This window comes from Aphis gossypii, chromosome 3 (assembly GCF_020184175.1).
Source record: "Aphis gossypii isolate Hap1 chromosome 3, ASM2018417v2, whole genome shotgun sequence".
Classification (NCBI taxonomy): Eukaryota; Metazoa; Arthropoda; class Insecta; order Hemiptera; family Aphididae; genus Aphis; species Aphis gossypii.
In genome coordinates this window covers 10,528,347-10,547,456 of record NC_065532.1, presented here as the reverse complement: position 1 = coordinate 10,547,456, position 19,110 = coordinate 10,528,347, and the positions used below count along the sequence as shown (strand labels likewise).

Genomic DNA, 19,110 nt, shown 5'->3' with positions numbered 1-19,110 from the left:
AATTTTAATTAATTTTTCAATTTTTTTTATTAATTTTTATGACTAATTCATATTGATTTTTGGTCATGCTTTTTTTTAAAATAAATATGCTTCTTTTTTTACAACAGTGCAAAACTGTTTGTATTTTTTGTTGCTTATTATGTTTTTAAATCCAAGCCCTATATTTAATAAGTCGCCGTTAATACACTTAAGTTAATTTTTAGTGAGTCAAACATTGTTTTATTTTAAAAAATGTTTAAATAATTATTATTGAACTATCGTATTTTTTTATCGTAATATTGTATTACCGTGGTTTGTTTTTTGAGTGATGTTTATTATGTTATTGTCAACAAAATAATAATATAATATAGTATATTTCACTCAGTGTTGTGAAAACGCCATAAATAATATTAAGGTAAGTATTAATTAATTTGAAAAAAATTAGACTAATAAAATTAATTTCATTTAAAAACAGATAAATTGACCATTAAATTTTTAAGTCTAGAAAACTAATTATAACCATAATATAATAGTACGCTTTTAAGATATTTTGGTTAAGTTTAATAATAATTAAATACATAACTGGTAAAATCAGGGTTATAAATATTTTAGAACATTTCTCATTTATATGTAATGTATTTATGCATTGGTCTAACTAAGATAAATAAAATAAAATAAGGTACCTATAGTAATTACTTTTACTTAATGTTTCGCTGAGTAACTTAATTAATATTTATAAATAAATCGAAATATTTTAAATTGAGAATTTATAGATCACTTACTAGCTATTAACTTTAAGAAACATAAGTTTTATAGATAATTGAGAAGTTGATTGCCAGTTTGATGTACCCATAAAATAAAAATTTATATTAAGTAATTTTCAAAAAAATAAATAAATTGTATTGTATCATTTGTTTAATTATGTACACCATTACTCATTAGAGCTTTAGCTAGGGTTTAAGCTTGGTAAGATTGGCCCAGGTCACGAGAGCAGCAAAAAAGGGCGCAATAAAATCAAAATAAAATATCCCTACATATTATTATTTATATTAATAATATATATTTTGTAAGACGAATCAATTTGTTATCGTATACCTATCATTAACTTAAAATACTTACATTTTTCACCAAATGTTTTCACTAACATTTTATAGTTTATACAATCAAAATATTGTTTGCGAGTAAAAATGATTGAAAATTTCATTCAAGGACTCAAAGTTGATTAAAATCATTACTTAATATTTACAAAGGAATATTGAAAATACACTCACTATTTAAAGTGCTCCGTGCAACAACGACATAACCCTATTTTGATCAAAAATCAGTAAAGATATAAATCTTTAATCGTGGTAAGAGCAAAACGAAAGTCCTATTTGGCATATTTTACCATTATCGGCGGGAAATAATTCATTTTGTAGTTTTTCTGAGAATAATAAATCGATTTTTCTAATTTTGATACCAAAATATAGACATTTCTTCCATGAAAAACCTTTTTTTTTATATATAAAAATGGATTTGTCTCGTTAGAGCACTACAAAAAACAAATAGATATACTATATAAGTAGTATATAGTCTCGTTGTTGCACGGAGCCCTTTATTTGAAATTTGTAAGCAGTTTTAAACACAATAAAAACCATTAAATTTTTTTTCATAATATACAATTTTAGAAATTCAAATTAAATTAAATCTATAAAACTAAAATAAATATACATAGTTAATTTATTTATAAAATTAAAAATTATATTTAAAAATGTATTATTTTCACAGATATATTATATATAGATAATAATATAATATAGTATAATATAGATTATTTATTAATTTCTATAACCGTGATGACTGATAACATACAACCGTATAACACTGATAACATTTTTTATCATCATAGAATATTAAATAATAAATATCTATATACCTATGTAATAATAAATATTTTTATTATAAGTTTGAATTTTTGAAAATAAGTACCTTTTCTATTTATTAAAATTTTTATTTTATTTATTCAACTTAAATTAAAGTTATATATTTTTTGTTTACTTATAACTATTAATTCATTGTTTAGAGTTTAGAAATAAAATATTAATGATATTATTACAGTGTGTATCTATTGTGCTTATGGCTAGGTAGCTTATATATAGTTTATTATTAGGTATCTTCTACTGTTGTAATCTATTTGCCTGTAACATTTTTAAAATACATCATGTAAGTATTGATTTTTATTTATGGGTTTTAAATTAATTAAAAACGACTATTTTTTAGCATGTCAATTCCAACTGATTTGCAAGACCAACAGAGGTATCAAACACCAAATTCTGATCAACAACATATGCAAAAAAATGTTCTCCCAACATTTGATCCTGAGTAAATTATTTTAGTATTAAAGAAGTTATATAATTTAATTTATATTGTTTCTATATGTAGGTTTATTACTCCGTTATATGATATAAATGATTTGTATCAAAATGCTCAATGTTTTAAAAAAAATCCTGAACTTGGCAATAAAAAAAAAAAACAAAAATCAAAGGTATGTAATGAGTGATAATATTTTTAGTTCTGAAAAAATTATTTAATTTATATAAATGATTGGTAGTATGAAACATGATAGTTAATGTTAAAGAACTTAAGCAAAAATTAAACGGTTTATTTTTTAAAAGTGATTGTAAATACATAAATTATATATTAAGTCAATATTTAAAGATATTAACTATATTTGCCTTTTTACTTATTGTACATTACACGGTATTAACTACATAATATTATATTTTATTTTTAAAAATATCATTAGGTTTATGAATTAAACAATTGTTTAAAATCATTATTTTAAACTCATACTTACCAGATTTTATCAATTGTGTATGTTGGTTAATATAAAATAAAATATAATAATACTGTTCAAACATGTATTTACTTTGCATATTTTGTGGGTAAATGGACATTTATCCCCATTTTTTTTAAATTTATTTTTATATAAATATAAATATATTAAATTATAGATCTATATTTTTGATCAACCAAATTACTTGAAACAATAAAAATTGCTATTAAAAAAATTTAAAAAAATTTTTATTTCTAAACAAATATTTTGGTAACTAAAAATTATTTAAACAGAATTTAATTAATAATTAATAAAACTTAGTAGGTACCTAGTTCAGTTGATCAAAAATATACATTCATAATTTATTATAATTATGAAACTATTTGGAAATATTGGACAATAAGCAAAAAAAGTAAACAAATAAATAATTTCTTATAAATATTAATGTAATATAATTAAATAGTGAACTTTAATAAAAAAATGAGGAGGGTAAAATACCTGCAATCCATTTTATGATAAGGATAGGTTAATAGTCTTAGTTGTAACAAAATATTTAAAATGTTAAACTGCTTATGGCTAAAAAAAATAATTCCCAAGCTGTATAAACCATATACAACACTAACTTTTTTTATTTGTAGATTCCTATAGCCTATTCTAGAAATTGCATACAACACTAGAACCCCAAACAACCTCCCCCTTCAAAAAAAAAAACACTTAGTTTCTCATGTTTATTTGCTTAAAATATCATATTAATTATTTTTTAATAGGTAACATTGTGGCTGCTTTTACATCAGTTTTTGATTCTTAATTATTGATGTACTAATGTTCAAAATATAATATGTGTACATTTTATTTGTCGATTATTAATCAGTTTCATCTACTAATTATTAATTATTAATTATAATAATTGTTTCAGAAAAATAACAAATTTCAAATAACTACACAATTTTTATTTGGAGAACACATGCCACCATATTATTCAGTATTAAATCATACACTAATGAATAAATTGATAATGCACTTAAAAAATCCTAATGCTCCTACTGCTAAAGTATTTAGGGTTAGTATATTAAATTATATAATATATTTTAATATAAAACCTGGAAATCAACAATGTTTTTACTATTATTTTAGCAATTACGCCTTTCATAAGCAGACATTTATTCTACTTGAAACTTGTTTTTGAGCATTATTGACGTCGATCTTAGTTTTAATAAGTAAAGTTTTTCTGAAGATAGTATTTTAATCCGTCTGTATTTTAGTATTTGCTGCTGATGATAAAAATAATTGGTTAATATAAGAAGAATATTTATAAATTTGTAATAGTTTAAAAAAATATATTTATCTACATGTTTTTAACTTAAAATTATTCTATACTACTTATATATTTGTAGTTTTAATGCTTCAATTTTAACTACATATTATGTTTTGATTTTATTAATTTATTATATATTTTTGTATATGTTAAGATGTATAAAGAAATTATTGATCATGAGCGAGAAATTTTCGAGGATTGGCTTTCAAACCTTTGGGAAGAAAATTTAAAAAATCGTCGTTTGAATTCTATACCGTTCATTGAGAAATATATTGAATCTGCTTGTAATGTAAGAACTTATACAAAATATAAAAGTTTATATTATTTACTATTTATGTATTGGTAAAATTATTAAAATTACATCTTATGTTTTAGTTTTCAAATGATTATATTAAATCACACTACGGTGGTACATATAGTTCAAAAATGAAGATCGACTATAATATAAGAGATGAAGTTGATACGGTTGAAATGAAATATTGTAAAAGACTACAGTCCGCTGTAAGAAATAATATTTATTTTTCATTAAACCAAATTTATTGGGTCCTTTTATTATATTATTATTAATTAAAATTATTTCATTATTTAGGAAATAAATTCAATTACTCTTCCTTTAGTAACTGATATTGAAAATCTAGAAACAAAAGTTTCTTTTATAGATGGTGTGTTTGATCCACCACAAAAAAATCCTTGTAAGTAGTAAATCTTTAAAGATTAATACTAATAATACTTATAAATTATCTAACTGATTTTATTATTTTAATCATAATATCTAAGATAAAATATATTTGAATTCATAACTGTCTAATTCTATCAAAATTAATGTTCAATTTATTGTAATATTAAAACTAACAACTTAAAATCTGTTTTACTTTGTGTAATGTTTTTATATTAACTATTTATAAGATGGAAATAGCATGTTGGTTCTTCTATTTATTGACATATTGTTCTTATGATCTAACTTTATAAAAATGTGAATTTAATATCTACTAAACTGATTTTTAAAAATTAAATTTTACAAGGCTACATATACTGAGTACGCTGAGAGAGCGCAAGTCGGTTGCAACCAAAATTGGTTTTCTGCACATCCCCAAATGTCTCTGCCATAGGGAAACCTTCAATGGCAGGGAGATGCAGGAGGATGCGCTGGACGACTTGCGCTCTCTCGGCGCACTCAGTATAGGTGCTATGATACTATAGCAATTTTGTTTCTGTTCTCTGCTTAACATTTCAGTTATGTTATTAATTGTTATGTATATTAAAAATGCCATTGCATTTTCTGCATTACTGTGATTTAATTTTCTAACTGTTAAGTGTGATGGCTAAAATAATACTGTATTATTTATAGTTATAGAAGATGAATGTTGTCGTAAACTGTCAAAAGAACACAGTATTAATGTTAATATATGCTTAAGTAGTATGAAAAATATAATGAATCTAGAAAAATCCAATAGTTTATGGATTATTCCTGTCAATATAGATATTGGTAATTATTGTATTATTATTGATATTTTTAATAAAAACTAAAAAAACAAATAATGTGTACTGTTTTTTTTAGACACTGATGAGAGTAAAACAATTTACATTGGAGGAGCATTATGCACAGGACATTTCTCTCAACAAGAAAAAAGTTGGTACTATCTAAGAAAAGAACTGAAAAAAAAATTTAGAAAACCGTAAGCTATCTTACAACATTTTATATTAGAATCATAATGTATGATAAATTATAAAACAATAATATTCTTTTTTTCATAAAAAAGTCTAAATAAATAATTAATTAAAATATGTATTTTGTATTTTAAGTAAACTAAAAATTACTTTTAATTTTGAAATTTTAACTATTAACAATCTTATGATTTTATTATCAGTACTTGATTTATTAATTTTTTATTTTTGTAGTTTACCTAACAAAACTGTTCAAAACAACTGTAATAATTACAACTATGATAAATGGATGTTAAATGTTAATAATACTGATGGAATTGAAAAAACGTTCAATATACTTGTAAGAAATAAACCTCATGGTATACAAGTAAGAATATCTGAATATGTCTTGTTGAATTAAAAATCTATGTACAATATTACAAAATAAATATCTTTATATATTTAGCAACAATTCAAACCACATAATACTCCAATTGTAATAATACCAAAAATTGAGTATCAACCAGAATTTGGCTTTGAAAAAGTCAGCGAAGAACAGCTTATTGAATATTGGTTGGATACAAACTTCAGATGTCCCAAAACCAAATTAGCATTAGGTAAATAATATTGTACTTACATTATTTTTTATTATATGAAGTCTTGTCCAATGTGTGTTGAGGTAAAATATTTTATTCTGGCAATACAATTCTAAAATTAGTTTGGTGCCCCAGATTATAGATTAACCAAATTACTTAATTTTAACACAAATCTATTTTTCTCCTAGTCTCAGTTCAGCATAATATGGATCTCATGCAAGTAAAATATACAATGGAAGAGACAGAGAGTTTAAATTCAAATGGTAAAGATCAAAAGTATCTACAAAGATTGTATTTAACTCTAGACAAACTCACACAATTAGGCAAAGGAGAATATGTATTGCTTCACAATCCTAAAAAACCATTCCACGTTGATCTCTACCAGACATCAGTGTAAATAAACAAATTTGAATATATACTGGCTTTGTGTTTATATTTTTATCTAAGTTATTGTTATTTTAGGTATGGTGGTTTCAATTTATTGAACATGTATTTTGTTCTACAACAGGCTGAAGTTTCTGATTCATTGGTTTGGAATCCTATAGACTCGGGAGTATTATGTCCAATTCATAATTACTTTAATATTGCACCATGTATGTTCAGGCCAAATCCTGAAAATCTAGATATCCAAAAGATAAGTATGTCATATTTTTTATTTGTAGATTTACAAAGAACTAAACATTTAATAATTATTTTAGCTCAACAAGTAGATAAGTTCAATACAGATAGAAAAGCCAAAGAGGATTATGAAAATGCACAACTTCAAAGAAAAAAGAAGATAAAAATGGAAAAAAATAAAATCAAAAGAAAATTAAAAAGAGAAAATGATATTTTATATAAAGTCAAAAGTGATATTCAGTAATTATATACATTATGGTAATTCATTGACACAAGAACAATTGGAACTTAATTTTGATGATAATTAAAAGATTGTAACCTCAGTAATTTAAAAACAAATATATTTTTCATTGTTTATTTTGTGTAAGTATTGGTTTTCTTTTTTTTTTAAGAATGAAAATAAACACATTGAGCAATATGGTATCTGTTGAGTTAAAAATTGTATTTAACAATAATATAATTAACTAATTTCAATTATCATTTATTTTTTCCAACAATTATTAAAAGCTAACATTAGTTTAAATGTTTAGCTAAGGTAGAATTCAATATTTATAAAGAAATATATAATGTTAATTAAATTAATATTAAACAAAAAATAAGATATACATTTTTATTCCTATAAAATAATATGTAATGAAAACAAGTATAATTAATGATTAGTAGTTATTAATAATAATCATTGTATTAATGTACATAATTTTATTTACAAAGAAAATAAACTGCTGATTATAAATTTATAAAATACAAGTTGAAAAAATAAAACCCGGACAAAAATTTTGAAGACTTATATATATCAATGATTCTAATTATCCCTAAAATCCAGTAACCTAATTGAAAATAAATAGTACTATTTTATTCTGTCATCTTAGGTTTATTTATTTAATAATATCAACCAAAAGAAATATTATATGCTTGAAATACAAAGAATTTTTAACTTTTAAAAATATTTTGAATACAATTTGTTAGTTCACTTATTATGTTAATTTTTTAGCAGTCTGATACAAGGTATCAACAACCTTGCTCATGCTGTTTATATTATCTAAAACTAATTCATATGTTTCATCAATTTCCGCTTCTTCGAATACTATAAGAATGCCTTCACCTTGGTCTAAAATACCATGGAACTTCTTATCCAAGATCATTTGTGAAAGTTTTCGTTCAACATTTTCCATTGGTAAATTTATTGATTTAGCAACATACTCAACTTGTACTCTGAAAATAAAAAAAATTATTAACACTATTAATGTTTGACAATTTATGCTCTAAAGTACATGGTTATAAAAGATGTAACTTAAGTAAAATAAAAGTAATAGGCAAGAATAAAGCAACTAAATCAATCTATAGTAGCACTTCTCTACCTGTTGTACGCAAAGAAAATCTTTTATAAAATTCTATGCATATAACATATGTATACATTATTAATAAGTAGAAAAAGTCAGGTAGATAGTACATAAAATTTTCAAGCTGTGTAGGTGGCACGGGAATATAAAAAAGTTGAGAACCGCCGATTTATAGTTAAAGGATCATGATTGTTAAATTAAGATAATGGGTATATTTAATCAATGTCATTATGCAATAAGTTGGTGCAATAGTGATGAATTTATAATAAAAAATATTTTTAAAAATGTAGAAATAAAATTAATAAATTATTTTTAAAATTAAAACATTTAGAACACAAGGAATTGTTTTTACCTCGAGTATGGTTCAATGATCCTACACAAATTTTGCTCCAACATATTTCCATAAAGGGTATCTAAATGTGCTCGAACAATTGGATCTTCTTCCAATTCTTTCTTATATTCATTTAATCCAATTTGAAAATCTGCTAAAGATCTTTTATGACTAGCTTTTGCTATGCTCTTCATCGCTTCTACATCACGACCCGTATATTTTAATGCTAATTTGCCACTCACAATCTGTTGCACATCTTCTGCGTTATTCAACATGATCTTTGATAAAAGCATGTACTTCAAAGCCTTAAGTGCTTTAGATGTACTGTCAACACTGTCAAACCCTTCAAAAGCTTCATAGAAATAAGAATATGCAGTTTTAAAGTCTTGCTCATCAGCTGCATGTAAGATTCCTGATTGTAAATCAAGTGAAGCCTGCATTTTAGGTGGGCAATAAATCGAGTTTGCAGTTGTTCTAGCAGAAGTTAGAGAGGCTCTAGCCTTGGACAAATTATTCAGAGCATGATAAGCTTTGCTCTCCAATAATAAAACATCAACCAACAAATTTTTGTCATCCAATTTTTTCAGTTCTTTCAACAGTACAGAGCCGTGTTGCAATGCTTCTTTAAACATTCCGGAATCGAAGTATAGAGCCATCAATCGGGACTCTAGGGACTGCCTGAGAAATGTTCGACGCTCTTCTTTGGCCCATTCTATGCACTCCTTGCACAGTTGCAATTCAATCCCAATACCTGCTTCGAGGTCCAGGAAGAGGTCAACCAGGGATCGCACTAGTTTGGCCGCCTTCGCTTTACTGATTTCAGACAAAAAAGGCCTAGTCTCCTTGATTAGAGCGGCCAATTCTTTGGCCTTACCTTCTTTCTTTAACAGCTCTCCCTGCGAGAGGATCAATTGCTCGCGTGCCATAATCCTGTCGTGTTCCGTTTCGACTTTCTGCATGGTGAAGTCAGACGGTTTGTTAATTCGCGCTAACATAGTAGCACCTGCCATTTTGATGCGTGCGAAAAGTTCGACTGCGTAAAATATTTAAATACTGGCAGAAGTCTTCAATCACTTCGGGTGATTGCTTAAATTAAGGACGAATAATAACAAATATGCAATGGATAATATACGTACTAAGCAATACTAAATAGAATCATAGAGGAAACTGACAAGGCGAAAAGAGCATGACCAGCGATTTATAAAGATGATAAGTGTGACCAACATGATTAGCATCAGCATCCACCAACTAGACAAAATATTTAAGTATGCTGTATATGGGAGCCCTTGTTTCAATGGGGTTTGCCGGTTTCAGTGGCGGAGTGTTGGCGGGAAATTTATTCACGTAAATGGTTTTCATTGGTAGTCTCTCTTTATTATTTACAGGTTAAATGGAAAATTTTGGGAGAGTCAATAAAAAATTTTCTGAAAATGCTGTCGTATGAACGTTGTTGTTGTTTGGCTACCTAACAGAAGGTTTAGCGAGCACGTTGGCCGCACTGACAAGTGACGCCGTTTTAATGGCGTGGCGCGGCGGAGGGAACGTCCCCTAGCTCCCAAGCTTTGTTTATTAGTTTTCAGCGTCTGCGTCTCTCTTCGCTATTATTGTGTTGTAGCCGTTCCGTCGTTCGATAATTTTTTTTTTCATTTCCTGCACTCCCGGTGTCGAAGAAATGTTTTGCTGTTGAAGTTGTACTTACTACTTTCAGTCGTATCGATTTTTTGCGTTACCACCGATACTTTAACCTTTCGTCAAGGATTTTCGATTAATCTCGACGTACGAGATTTAATTAACACGGTGACGGACAGACACGTGAATTGAGCTTCAATAATGAGTGACGTCGAGGTGAGTAATAATTAGGGTACTACTGTCACTGTCTACTATTGATATTATTCCTAGAAAAATGTAATTCCGTTTCTTTAAATTATCGGCGCTGTGAATCGCGTTTTCTAGGCGAATCCAATGAATTCTTTTTTGGAAATAATTGAGGTTATGTTGCGTTAAGAATTATTTTTTTTAATTTTTAATTGTCTTGTCATTCGCCTTGTTTTATTTTGAATGAACCATATTTACTAATTTGTCAATTTTATTGTTATTTCAGGACCGCAACGGGAATTCGAAATCCCGTTCCATTACTCCCAGCAGAAGCCGTAGCAGATCTCCTAGCGATCACAAGTCTCGCAGTCGATCACCAACTCATTCAAAGACACGTTCTAGATCACTATCTCGGCCACCCAGCCGCAATGGTAGCAAGTATAAGAGCCGCTCTAGGCATTCATATTCAAGGTCACGTTCTAGGTCTCGTTCATATTCTGGTGATCGTCGACGCAGTTATCGCAGCCATTCTCGAGGCTCTGGCTCAAGGCGCAGCAGACATGTAACTAATATTATAATTACAACATTAATTTCTCACTCATTTTGTTTCATTTATTTAAAGATACTTATTATTTTGTCATAGGAAAATCCAAAACCTAATAAATGTCTGGGCATATTTGGTTTAAGTGTATACACAACAGAACATCAATTGTATGATATATTTGCAAAATATGGTTCCATTGACAAAATTCTTATTATTATAGATGCTAAAGTAAGCAATTAAACATTATTGAATAACTTAGCAGTACAATTTTTGTAATTTTTTCTATTTACTGTAGAGTGGAAGGTCTCGTGGTTTTGGTTTTGCCTATTTTAAAAAACATGAAGATGCAAAGGTAGCTAAAGAAGAATGTTCAGGCATGGAAATTGATGGCCGTAGAATACGTGTAGATTTTTCAATTACTCAACGCCCTCATACACCAACACCTGGCATATATATGGGCAGACCAACGTAATTTTTTTTTATATTTATTATTATAATATGTATTTAGATGTTAATGTTGTATGTTTTACATTTTAGAATGAGAGAAGAAAGGTCATCTAGAAGAAGAGGTTATGATAGATATGATAATAACCGATATGATCGTGGTGATAGATATGACCGCGGAGAACGTTATGATAGATATGACAGAGATAGAGATTATGAGTAAGTAGTTATTGGTTATTATTAAATTTAATTTGTATACTCTATTATTAAATTGTTAACAATTTATAAATAAATCTTGTGTTGTATTGTATATTAAAAAGCATTTGTTTTTTTAGCGATTACTATGATGGTGGATACAGAGGTGGCGGCGGCGGTGGAAGAGGTGGTGGCGGAGGCCACTACAGAGAACGCAGATCACCATCATACTACAAAAACAGATCACGTTATGATAGATCACGTTCCCGTTCTTATTCTCCACGTAAGTCTTAATGAAATTTTGGTCTAAATGTTCGATATTAGTACCCTATCCAGCAATCCAGTGTTTTTTTTTTAAGCTTATTTTATTAACTTTTGCTATCCCATTATTTTTTCTTCGTTTTCTCGGGTTTTTCTCATATACGAATATAAGTTTAAAAAATAATCAATTACTTAATGCAGTTTTTCAGCTTTCAAAGTATTTTATCAAGATTTCTCACATATTCAATTTTTTATTCATTTCCTGAAGAACATATTCGAAGAAAAGAGAATATTTCAAACTGTCAAGATAATAATATATATAAATTGACTTGAAGACTTCTCGAACTTCTATAACTTTAGAACTTTTTTTTTTTTTTTAAATTTAAAAAAAAAACTTTAAGAAGATTCTTCAAATTACAAAAGTAGAACACATGAAGACCCATGTTCACAATATGACCCAAGGGTAGAAAATTGGTAGACACTGATGAAGATCTTGAAGTTTGTCAAGAAAATTAACAGTTTTTCACCACTTATTACAGAGGTAAATTTATAGAATGGTGTAAATTTCCTCTAAAAATAACGTCCCGATAGCTTATAATAATAACTTGAAATCGAATTTTGATATATGCATGAAAAAGTTCTTTCTTAGTAATTTCCTAAAACACTTTGGTTTCTTTATAGTAGGTTTTGTTTCGATTATCTAATTCCCAGTATTTCGATCTAAATTACTGGCGTTAACTATTGTGTTTTTATTTACTGTCCAACTGCTATTTGAAAGGGCCTTGTTGGTGTTAGGTTAGACATCAGTTATGAAACTGTATTAATCAACTGCTGATTTTCCCTTAATTCTCCCTAAACTAATCTTGGTTTTTTTGTAGAGAAGTTAAATTGGTAAAAATATGACCACATAACTGACAAATTGTACCTTTTAATTTGTCTTGTGACATATTTTAAACAGAGTAATTTGTATTTTAGGTATAAATATTTTGTTTTTTTAACTATTGAATAGAACAAAATAAATAATACCTAATAAACTATACTGAAAACTGTGATAAATAATATGTTTATTAAAATAAAAAATTGAATGTGTTATAATCTCTTGTGACAAAAATTCATTAATATTTTGTATTTATTGAATAAAAGGTATTTTTGTTGACTTAATTAAGTGTTTCTCAGGTATACAAATTTGATGATCATATTTATATTCTTTTGTTACAAAAGAATCAATTGATTTAGCAGTAACTTATATTTTTTTTATTACAATAAAACTAACAAAGCAGTGATCATTAATTATTTGTTCAGTCTAATTTTCTAACTACTCAATTACTGCTTGCTTTTAATTAAACATTTCAAATGTTAATTTGCTGATCAATAATTGTATTATCTGAGGAAGTCTTAACTAACTAAACATTATACCTTTATTTTTTTAATAAAATATTTAATGATTATTATTCCTCCAAAAATTATCAAGTAAATAATTATTGAAATTTATTACTACTATTTATACAGTAAATTTATGGATTATAATGAAATTGGGTACTTCAATTGATAATTGTTTGTTATTGCCATGCCATTATGCCATTTAAAATGTATTCCACCACTGTGAGATGATCTTTTGTGCCAAGGTATTTTTTATGTACTGTTTAATGATTTTCAAGTATAATATATTTTAGTGATTAATTGCTTACTATTAATTCTAGTGTAATTAATTAATATTTCTTAATTACATGATGTTCAACACAAGACATTATATGTTTTTATAAAACTCTTACCAGTATTAAATATTGCGAGAGTTAATAACTTATTATAATTAATTTCTAAAAGTCTGATAAGCTTATTAAACAAATTTAATATATTTTTTTAACTACACATACTAATAGTGGCTAGTTGATAGTACACTAACATCATGATATAAAAATTACTTTCTTTTTCTATAAAGAAATCTTTTACCTCCAAAATATTATAAGTTTTGATCAGTTTGTTGATGGTGAAGTAAGGTAGCAGGGTGATTACTTTTTTATGGTTTGGTTTTGAGTCAATAACAAACAAAGTATCCTAAAATTTAATATTTGAATATGTATATTTATATTATATAAACATTTATAATTTATATCTTATTATAATTAATAATTAAGCTCTTCGTTTTTTTTTTTTTTTTTTTTGTTATCTTGAACACAGGTCGTAATAAAACCTAAATGAGCTGGAATATCATCAACGCAGGAATGTTTTGTGAAGAAATTGAATATACATAATTTTTTTATTGCCCAATTTTTTTTTCAAACAAAATTAATTTTTTTATCTTACATATTACCACTTTGTAACAAGACAATTAGTACTATTAAGTTAATCAACTTTATTTTCATTCATAGGAACATTGTTTTTCTTTACTAATTATTACTATGTATTTGTATTTTCATTTGTTCTGCTAAGGTGCGGAAAGAGTTTAAGAAATTTTCTTTGAAGACTAGGGATAACATTGTAATGTGAAGCATTTGTCAAGTCTGAAGAAACATTAAAAGGAGTGAAGATGTTTGGTCAAACATTTTGACATTTTATATTTAGTTTCGCAATTTTAGTTTTCACAATATTTTTTAGGCTCACCCTATTAATTGCTCCTACCTAAATTTGTTTTTGGTAAATATAATGAACTTGTAAATATATAATTTTTTTTTTTTTTTAATTTAAACTTGTCTGACGCTACATTATGCATATGTTTAAATTAATTCATTATGTAATAAGCAAACAGATTTAAGAGTGAATAATAAAAAGTTTTCGTATTCTAAATATTTAATATTAATTTCATTTCCTATATCCTATGTGGGACATTCATCCTGTGAATTTTAATAATAATTATTGTTTTTTTATCTTATTTAAATATAGGTCAATATCAATCATAGAAAAACAATCCAATTGGGAATACGTTAATGTAAATTATTTTTTTATTATTAACTGTTGGCAATAGTGTAGGAAACTGTTTATGCAATAATAATACATTATGTTTTAGTGTTAAATTTATTACTTTAACAATATGAATAGTAAAATGTATAATATTATTTTGTAGACAATAACAGAACTTGTTCGTGTTGATTCAGTAATTTTTGACTCATACATATCATAATATGTTAGTTGCACTAATATTAATATAATTAAACTTGTAGGTTATCAAATGATGACATACTAGTTAAAATTGGTGTTCGTCAATATAATTTGAATAAAATAGAAAACCAATTATAATGTATTTTTTTTTTTTTTTAATACTTTGCTTTTATTATGCATCACTAAAACATTTTGATGTCTAGTTTTCAACAATAATGTTAGAATTGGTATCATTAATATTCTATTTAACTGGTAGTTTACACTGTTAGATATAATAAATGTGTACTTTCAGTGTTAAATAAATTATAATCTTTGGATTATGACCTTTTTTTTCTATAGTTGATTACATAATATACATAAATTTACTCTAGTTAATTTATAATTGATATTTAATACTTCAGATTATGAACGTGAATCATTAGAATTTATTTTCTTGAATGTAATGTCAGTAAGGAATTAAATAAACTAACACGAGTTATTTACAACTGAAAAATATAATTTAATATTTATTGATTGGTAAAAAAAAAAAATAGATGAAAATACTGTTGAATTTTGATCTCATTACCATCTTAAAATTAAACTAAATACAAACAGTTGTTACAAAATAAAACATTTGTAAATTATACAGAAATAAATAATTATAAGTAGTTCAGGTTAAATAAATAAAAGTTTACATCAAGGATATTAGATTTAACACAAATGTTGAAGGAACTTTATACCATTCTGACAAAAAAAAAAAAAAAAAAACTGTAAACAATTAATTAACACTTATATACTATTATTAAATTAATGTTATTAGGGATTGCCAAAATGTTTGGATCTCTATAACCGTGTATGATCCAATCATTGGTATATTTTAATGTAACAACTGACGAGTTTTAAACTTTGGTGTAAAAATAAGGCAGTTTAGATAATACAAAATGTGGCAATCCTAATACTATTTACAACAGTGTTACATATTATACAACAATCATATATCAATGGTTGGGTAACAAATGTTTGTTTAATAGTGTATAAAATAATGTTGATTTAGTACAATATTGATACAATTTTTGATTAATTAAATTAATGTAAATGCAATTGATAGATTGAAGAGTGAAAAGAGTTTTAAATTGTATTTATAATTTAAATACCTACATGTAATCGGTTAGTAAGAAGTAAAAAATGCTAGAAATCTCATAGTTATTTCCCAATAGTAGAAACCCTTCTGACGTTCAACATATTTCAAAATATCACATAAAAAGTATAGTTTATTCCCTCGATGCCATTTGTACAGCGAATATATATTTAAATACCCACAATTGTCCGTTGTACATATGTTTTCGCTGTACATTATAATATTTCAAGACTTTGATTAATAATGATTTTTTAAATATAAATAGAGTTATTAAGAAGCACATTTTGGAACCTAATGTTCAATACCACAGTATTAAAATAAATAGGATTTAAAATAATTTTTGGTCAATGTTTATCCGTTAGCACAGGTTAAAAACGGATTAAGATCATTCAGACAAATACTCAATAAACGTATTCAATAATCAATTACGTCACTGCTGGTATGTCTGTTATGTTCAAGATCAAGTTTTGTAGATCTTTATCAGCTTCAGTCGTTGAAACCTTTGTAAAAAAGTCATCCTCATTTTCTTTGATGACATAAGGTGTACTATCGAACTGATAATGTATACCCAATACAATGTTGAATGCTGATACGTCATACCCATGACAGCTGGAATATCTGTATTGAGGTTTCTTGTCATATCTGCAGCCTTTGGTCTGCGCCCCTATGAAACAAATGTTAAATAGTGATCATAGCATTATGTTAGTGACAGCAATCGCCATCATCCTTCTCTTATCCTGCTAAATACCTATGGGAGATATACATTCACTAATGAGAGCACATTGAATCCATGGTAACATGATGTCCTGATGCATATCAAGAGTGTTGTACACAATTAGTTTATTGACTAGGACCAGTGGCAGGAAGAAAAAATTATCCGCAGGTGTACGAAAGTAATCAAACATCTTTGGGTGTGTAAGCGTTGTTGTAGCCATTCTTGTCTCCCAGCCAACTATGGACTTGTTGCTGTAGAGCGTGAAAAGTTTTGAGACGTTTGGAGATATTATCCGCACATTTGGATCAAGAAACATCACAGCACCAGCACGATTCAAAGCATCCTAAAGGTACAATTAAAAGTAGTAACATTTACTTAAGACACCATAATGTCATGCTTAAAAGTTTATGTAAAAGATTAAAATAAAATGTATACCTGTAATACAAGTGGTCGATATGCTTTGATATGTGTACGGCTTACGTGAGACGGAAATTTTGATAGATCAAAATCGACAATTGTACACCGAGTGTTGTTGTTACAAAATGTTTGCATCTACAAAACATATATTAATTTTGTCAACAATAGTAATTTAAACTTAAAAAGTGTAATATTATTGAAAACGTTGAGTGTGTCTTTACAAGAAGGAGTTGGTAGTCCGGTATTCCCAGGTTGTATACAAGTATTGCGCGGTCGGGCAAATACTTGGCCACACACATAACGAGCCCAATTGCTTGGCTGTGTTCATCATCCAATACATATGTGACTACAATGGGCAGCGTAGTGTTCTTCCAAGACGAATTGGATAAATGGCTGGTTTTGAAACAAACCCCAATGCGTACAAATAGTCTTCATTAACCACCAATTCTTTTTGTTCAGCTACCTTCAAATTGTCCTGGAAAGAAAACAAAATGCTGGTATTGAAAAACGACTCTAACCAGACCCCACAACAGGTTTAATTACTTTAAAGTTTTTGAAGTTGTTAATTTGCTTGTGCGTTTCCGTGACCAGCGTCTCAATAGCTGGCCGGCTCAGACTGTTTTGAAACATTAGGAACAGAACGCTGAACGAGAAGACGGCGATAAAACAAAAGAGCATATACCGCGATCGCAACCTCAGGTATTGTAACTTGAACATAGGGCTGTATTTTTTGTCAACACTGGTTTGAGTGAGTAAAACGCAGTCGCGAGCTCAACTGCACGAGTCGAAACTCAACTGTCTCGCGACCACGTCCTGAACGGACGTATATTTTGTATTAAATAGATCTCGTGGACGCTATGATGTTTTTTTACGAAAATTAATGTACACTGTAAATCTAATTTTCTATAGTTCGTGAGTCGACGGGAGACCATAAATTGTTATCAGAGAAGATTTGTCGATAAGCCTTATCAGTTATTATATTTCATTATCTCCGAGGTGGTGATATACATATATAAAAAATACGCCTTGGTAATCTGGGTCATAACACGGTATATTGTTTGGTGATGGATTACGGTATCTAAGAATAACTGCGATAGATAATAAAAGCGCGGTTAGCACATATTACACATTTCATTTTGATTCATATTCAAATGCAACCGGTAATAATCAATAGTACTCAAATTGAGGAAAAAATAAAAATATACCTAAATTAGACTTGAAAAAAATAGTGTCCGTTAAAAACAAAAAAACCTCCACACCCGATCATACACCATCATCAATCTATTTAATAGCTAAACAAATACCTATAATTACAACATAAGCTTAATATGTCAAATAATTTGTATTTGTATATTTATTATTAATATTGTATAATCCGCGGCTTAAGATAATATACTTGAAGTGTAGGTATAAACGTTTCACTTTTACTATCATTATTACTCTCTTAAACCGTGGCGTAAATGTGTGTCACTGCTTACTTGAGATATCAGAACAATCATAAAATTTGATAGTCCATTGACTCAGTGTCGACTGCTTCACACGATTGCATAGGGGGAAATCGAAGGGGAGCTTGCGGAGACTAAGCCCCTCAGAAGTTTAAAGGTACAGCTGCTCTAGTACAGAAGTGCACACATATAGGTGTGATGAGCATATATTACTCAATGTTCAGCCAACCCCCCCCCCCCACCAGTAATTTTATAAAATTTCCCTTTTTGACCACTTCACAACGTTACATTAAAACATTAAATTATTGTAGTATTATGTTTTTTTGCGTACAAGACAATGTCTTGTCACAACACTCACAACTGTGATAGTCCGTCCGCAAAAGATATAAGAGGTCCGCCAATTATTGTGCTTCAGTGATTCAT

The 19,110-nt window shown here is 27.4% G+C and overlaps 4 protein-coding genes across 9 annotated transcripts; 2 read left to right on the top strand and 2 right to left on the bottom strand.

Moving 5' to 3' along the window:
- Window positions 1-1,904: 1,904 nt before the first annotated feature.
- LOC114124686 (uncharacterized) lies at window positions 1,905-7,334 on the top strand. Of its 3 annotated transcripts, XM_050204670.1 has the most exons (14): window positions 1,905-2,181; window positions 2,239-2,340; window positions 2,401-2,503; window positions 3,711-3,854; window positions 4,264-4,398; window positions 4,485-4,610; window positions 4,699-4,801; window positions 5,458-5,595; window positions 5,668-5,785; window positions 6,009-6,141; window positions 6,220-6,370; window positions 6,538-6,742; window positions 6,812-6,987; window positions 7,048-7,334. In XM_050204670.1, exons 2-14 carry the CDS (start codon window positions 2,240-2,242, stop codon window positions 7,209-7,211), a joined length of 1,797 nt encoding a protein of 598 aa, XP_050060627.1. In that variant the 5' UTR covers window positions 1,905-2,181; window position 2,239; the 3' UTR covers window positions 7,212-7,334. The 3 variants fall into 3 exon arrangements, with proteins under 3 accessions (XP_050060627.1, XP_050060629.1, XP_050060628.1); XM_050204672.1 differs by lacking the exons at window positions 1,905-2,181; window positions 2,239-2,340; window positions 2,401-2,503 and adding an exon at window positions 3,929-4,011; XM_050204671.1 differs by lacking the exons at window positions 1,905-2,181; window positions 2,239-2,340; window positions 2,401-2,503 and adding an exon at window positions 3,929-4,084.
- Window positions 7,335-7,817: 483 nt separating this feature from the next.
- Window positions 7,818-9,815, bottom strand: LOC114124722 (26S proteasome non-ATPase regulatory subunit 11). The gene is made up of 2 exons (XM_027988074.2): window positions 8,660-9,815; window positions 7,818-8,179 (listed from the first exon to the last, which is right to left on the bottom strand). The coding sequence occupies exons 1-2, from the start codon at window positions 9,646-9,648 to the stop codon at window positions 7,942-7,944; spliced, it is 1,227 nt and encodes a 408-aa protein (XP_027843875.2). The 5' UTR covers window positions 9,649-9,815; the 3' UTR covers window positions 7,818-7,941.
- Window positions 9,816-10,205: 390 nt separating this feature from the next.
- On the top strand, window positions 10,206-14,681 carry LOC114124665 (transformer-2 protein homolog beta-like). Of its 4 annotated transcripts, none has more exons than XR_003592467.2 (8): window positions 10,206-10,483; window positions 10,740-11,015; window positions 11,097-11,225; window positions 11,293-11,465; window positions 11,535-11,660; window positions 11,777-11,919; window positions 12,099-12,438; window positions 14,328-14,681. XR_003592467.2 is itself a non-coding variant. In XM_027988005.2 (7 exons), the coding sequence occupies exons 1-7, from the start codon at window positions 10,469-10,471 to the stop codon at window positions 14,342-14,344; spliced, it is 879 nt and encodes a 292-aa protein (XP_027843806.1). In that variant the 5' UTR covers window positions 10,207-10,468; the 3' UTR covers window positions 14,345-14,681. The 4 variants fall into 4 exon arrangements, 2 of the variants coding, with proteins under 2 accessions (XP_027843806.1, XP_027843797.1); XR_003592465.2 differs by having other exon boundaries at window positions 14,076-14,681; XM_027988005.2 differs by lacking the exon at window positions 12,099-12,438 and having other exon boundaries at window positions 10,207-10,483.
- An 838-nt stretch (window positions 14,682-15,519) lies between these two features.
- Window positions 15,520-18,163, bottom strand: LOC114124684 (uncharacterized). The gene is given in 6 exon segments (XM_050204677.1): window positions 15,520-16,774; window positions 16,859-17,168; window positions 17,261-17,377; window positions 17,464-17,621; window positions 17,624-17,717; window positions 17,786-18,163. Coding segments are annotated over 6 exon segments (1,092 nt in total). The 5' UTR covers window positions 17,960-18,163; the 3' UTR covers window positions 15,520-16,535.
- Window positions 18,164-19,110: the final 947 nt, after the last annotated feature.

What these genes read in the sequence shown, in the direction of transcription:
- LOC114124686 (XM_050204670.1), top strand. Translation starts at nt 2,240, where the DNA reads ATGTCAATTCCAACTGATTTGCAAGACCAACAGAGGTATCAAACACCA. An exon ending in CTCCCAACATTTGATCCTGA is followed by an intron (nt 2,341 to 2,400) that starts GTAAATTATTTT and finishes TTCTATATGTAG; the next exon opens with GTTTATTACTCCGTTATATG. An exon ending in GTAAAAGACTACAGTCCGCT is followed by an intron (nt 4,611 to 4,698) that starts GTAAGAAATAAT and finishes TTCATTATTTAG; the next exon opens with GAAATAAATTCAATTACTCT.
- LOC114124722 (XM_027988074.2), bottom strand. Translation starts at nt 9,648, where the DNA reads ATGGCAGGTGCTACTATGTTAGCGCGAATTAACAAACCGTCTGACTTC. An exon ending in ATCATTGAACCATACTCGAG is followed by an intron (nt 8,180 to 8,659) that starts GTAAAAACAATT and finishes TTTTATTTTCAG; the next exon opens with AGTACAAGTTGAGTATGTTG.
- LOC114124665 (XM_027988005.2), top strand. An exon ending in ATATATATGGGCAGACCAAC is followed by an intron (nt 11,466 to 11,534) that starts GTAATTTTTTTT and finishes TTTACATTTTAG; the next exon opens with AATGAGAGAAGAAAGGTCAT. An exon ending in GACAGAGATAGAGATTATGA is followed by an intron (nt 11,661 to 11,776) that starts GTAAGTAGTTAT and finishes TTGTTTTTTTAG; the next exon opens with CGATTACTATGATGGTGGAT.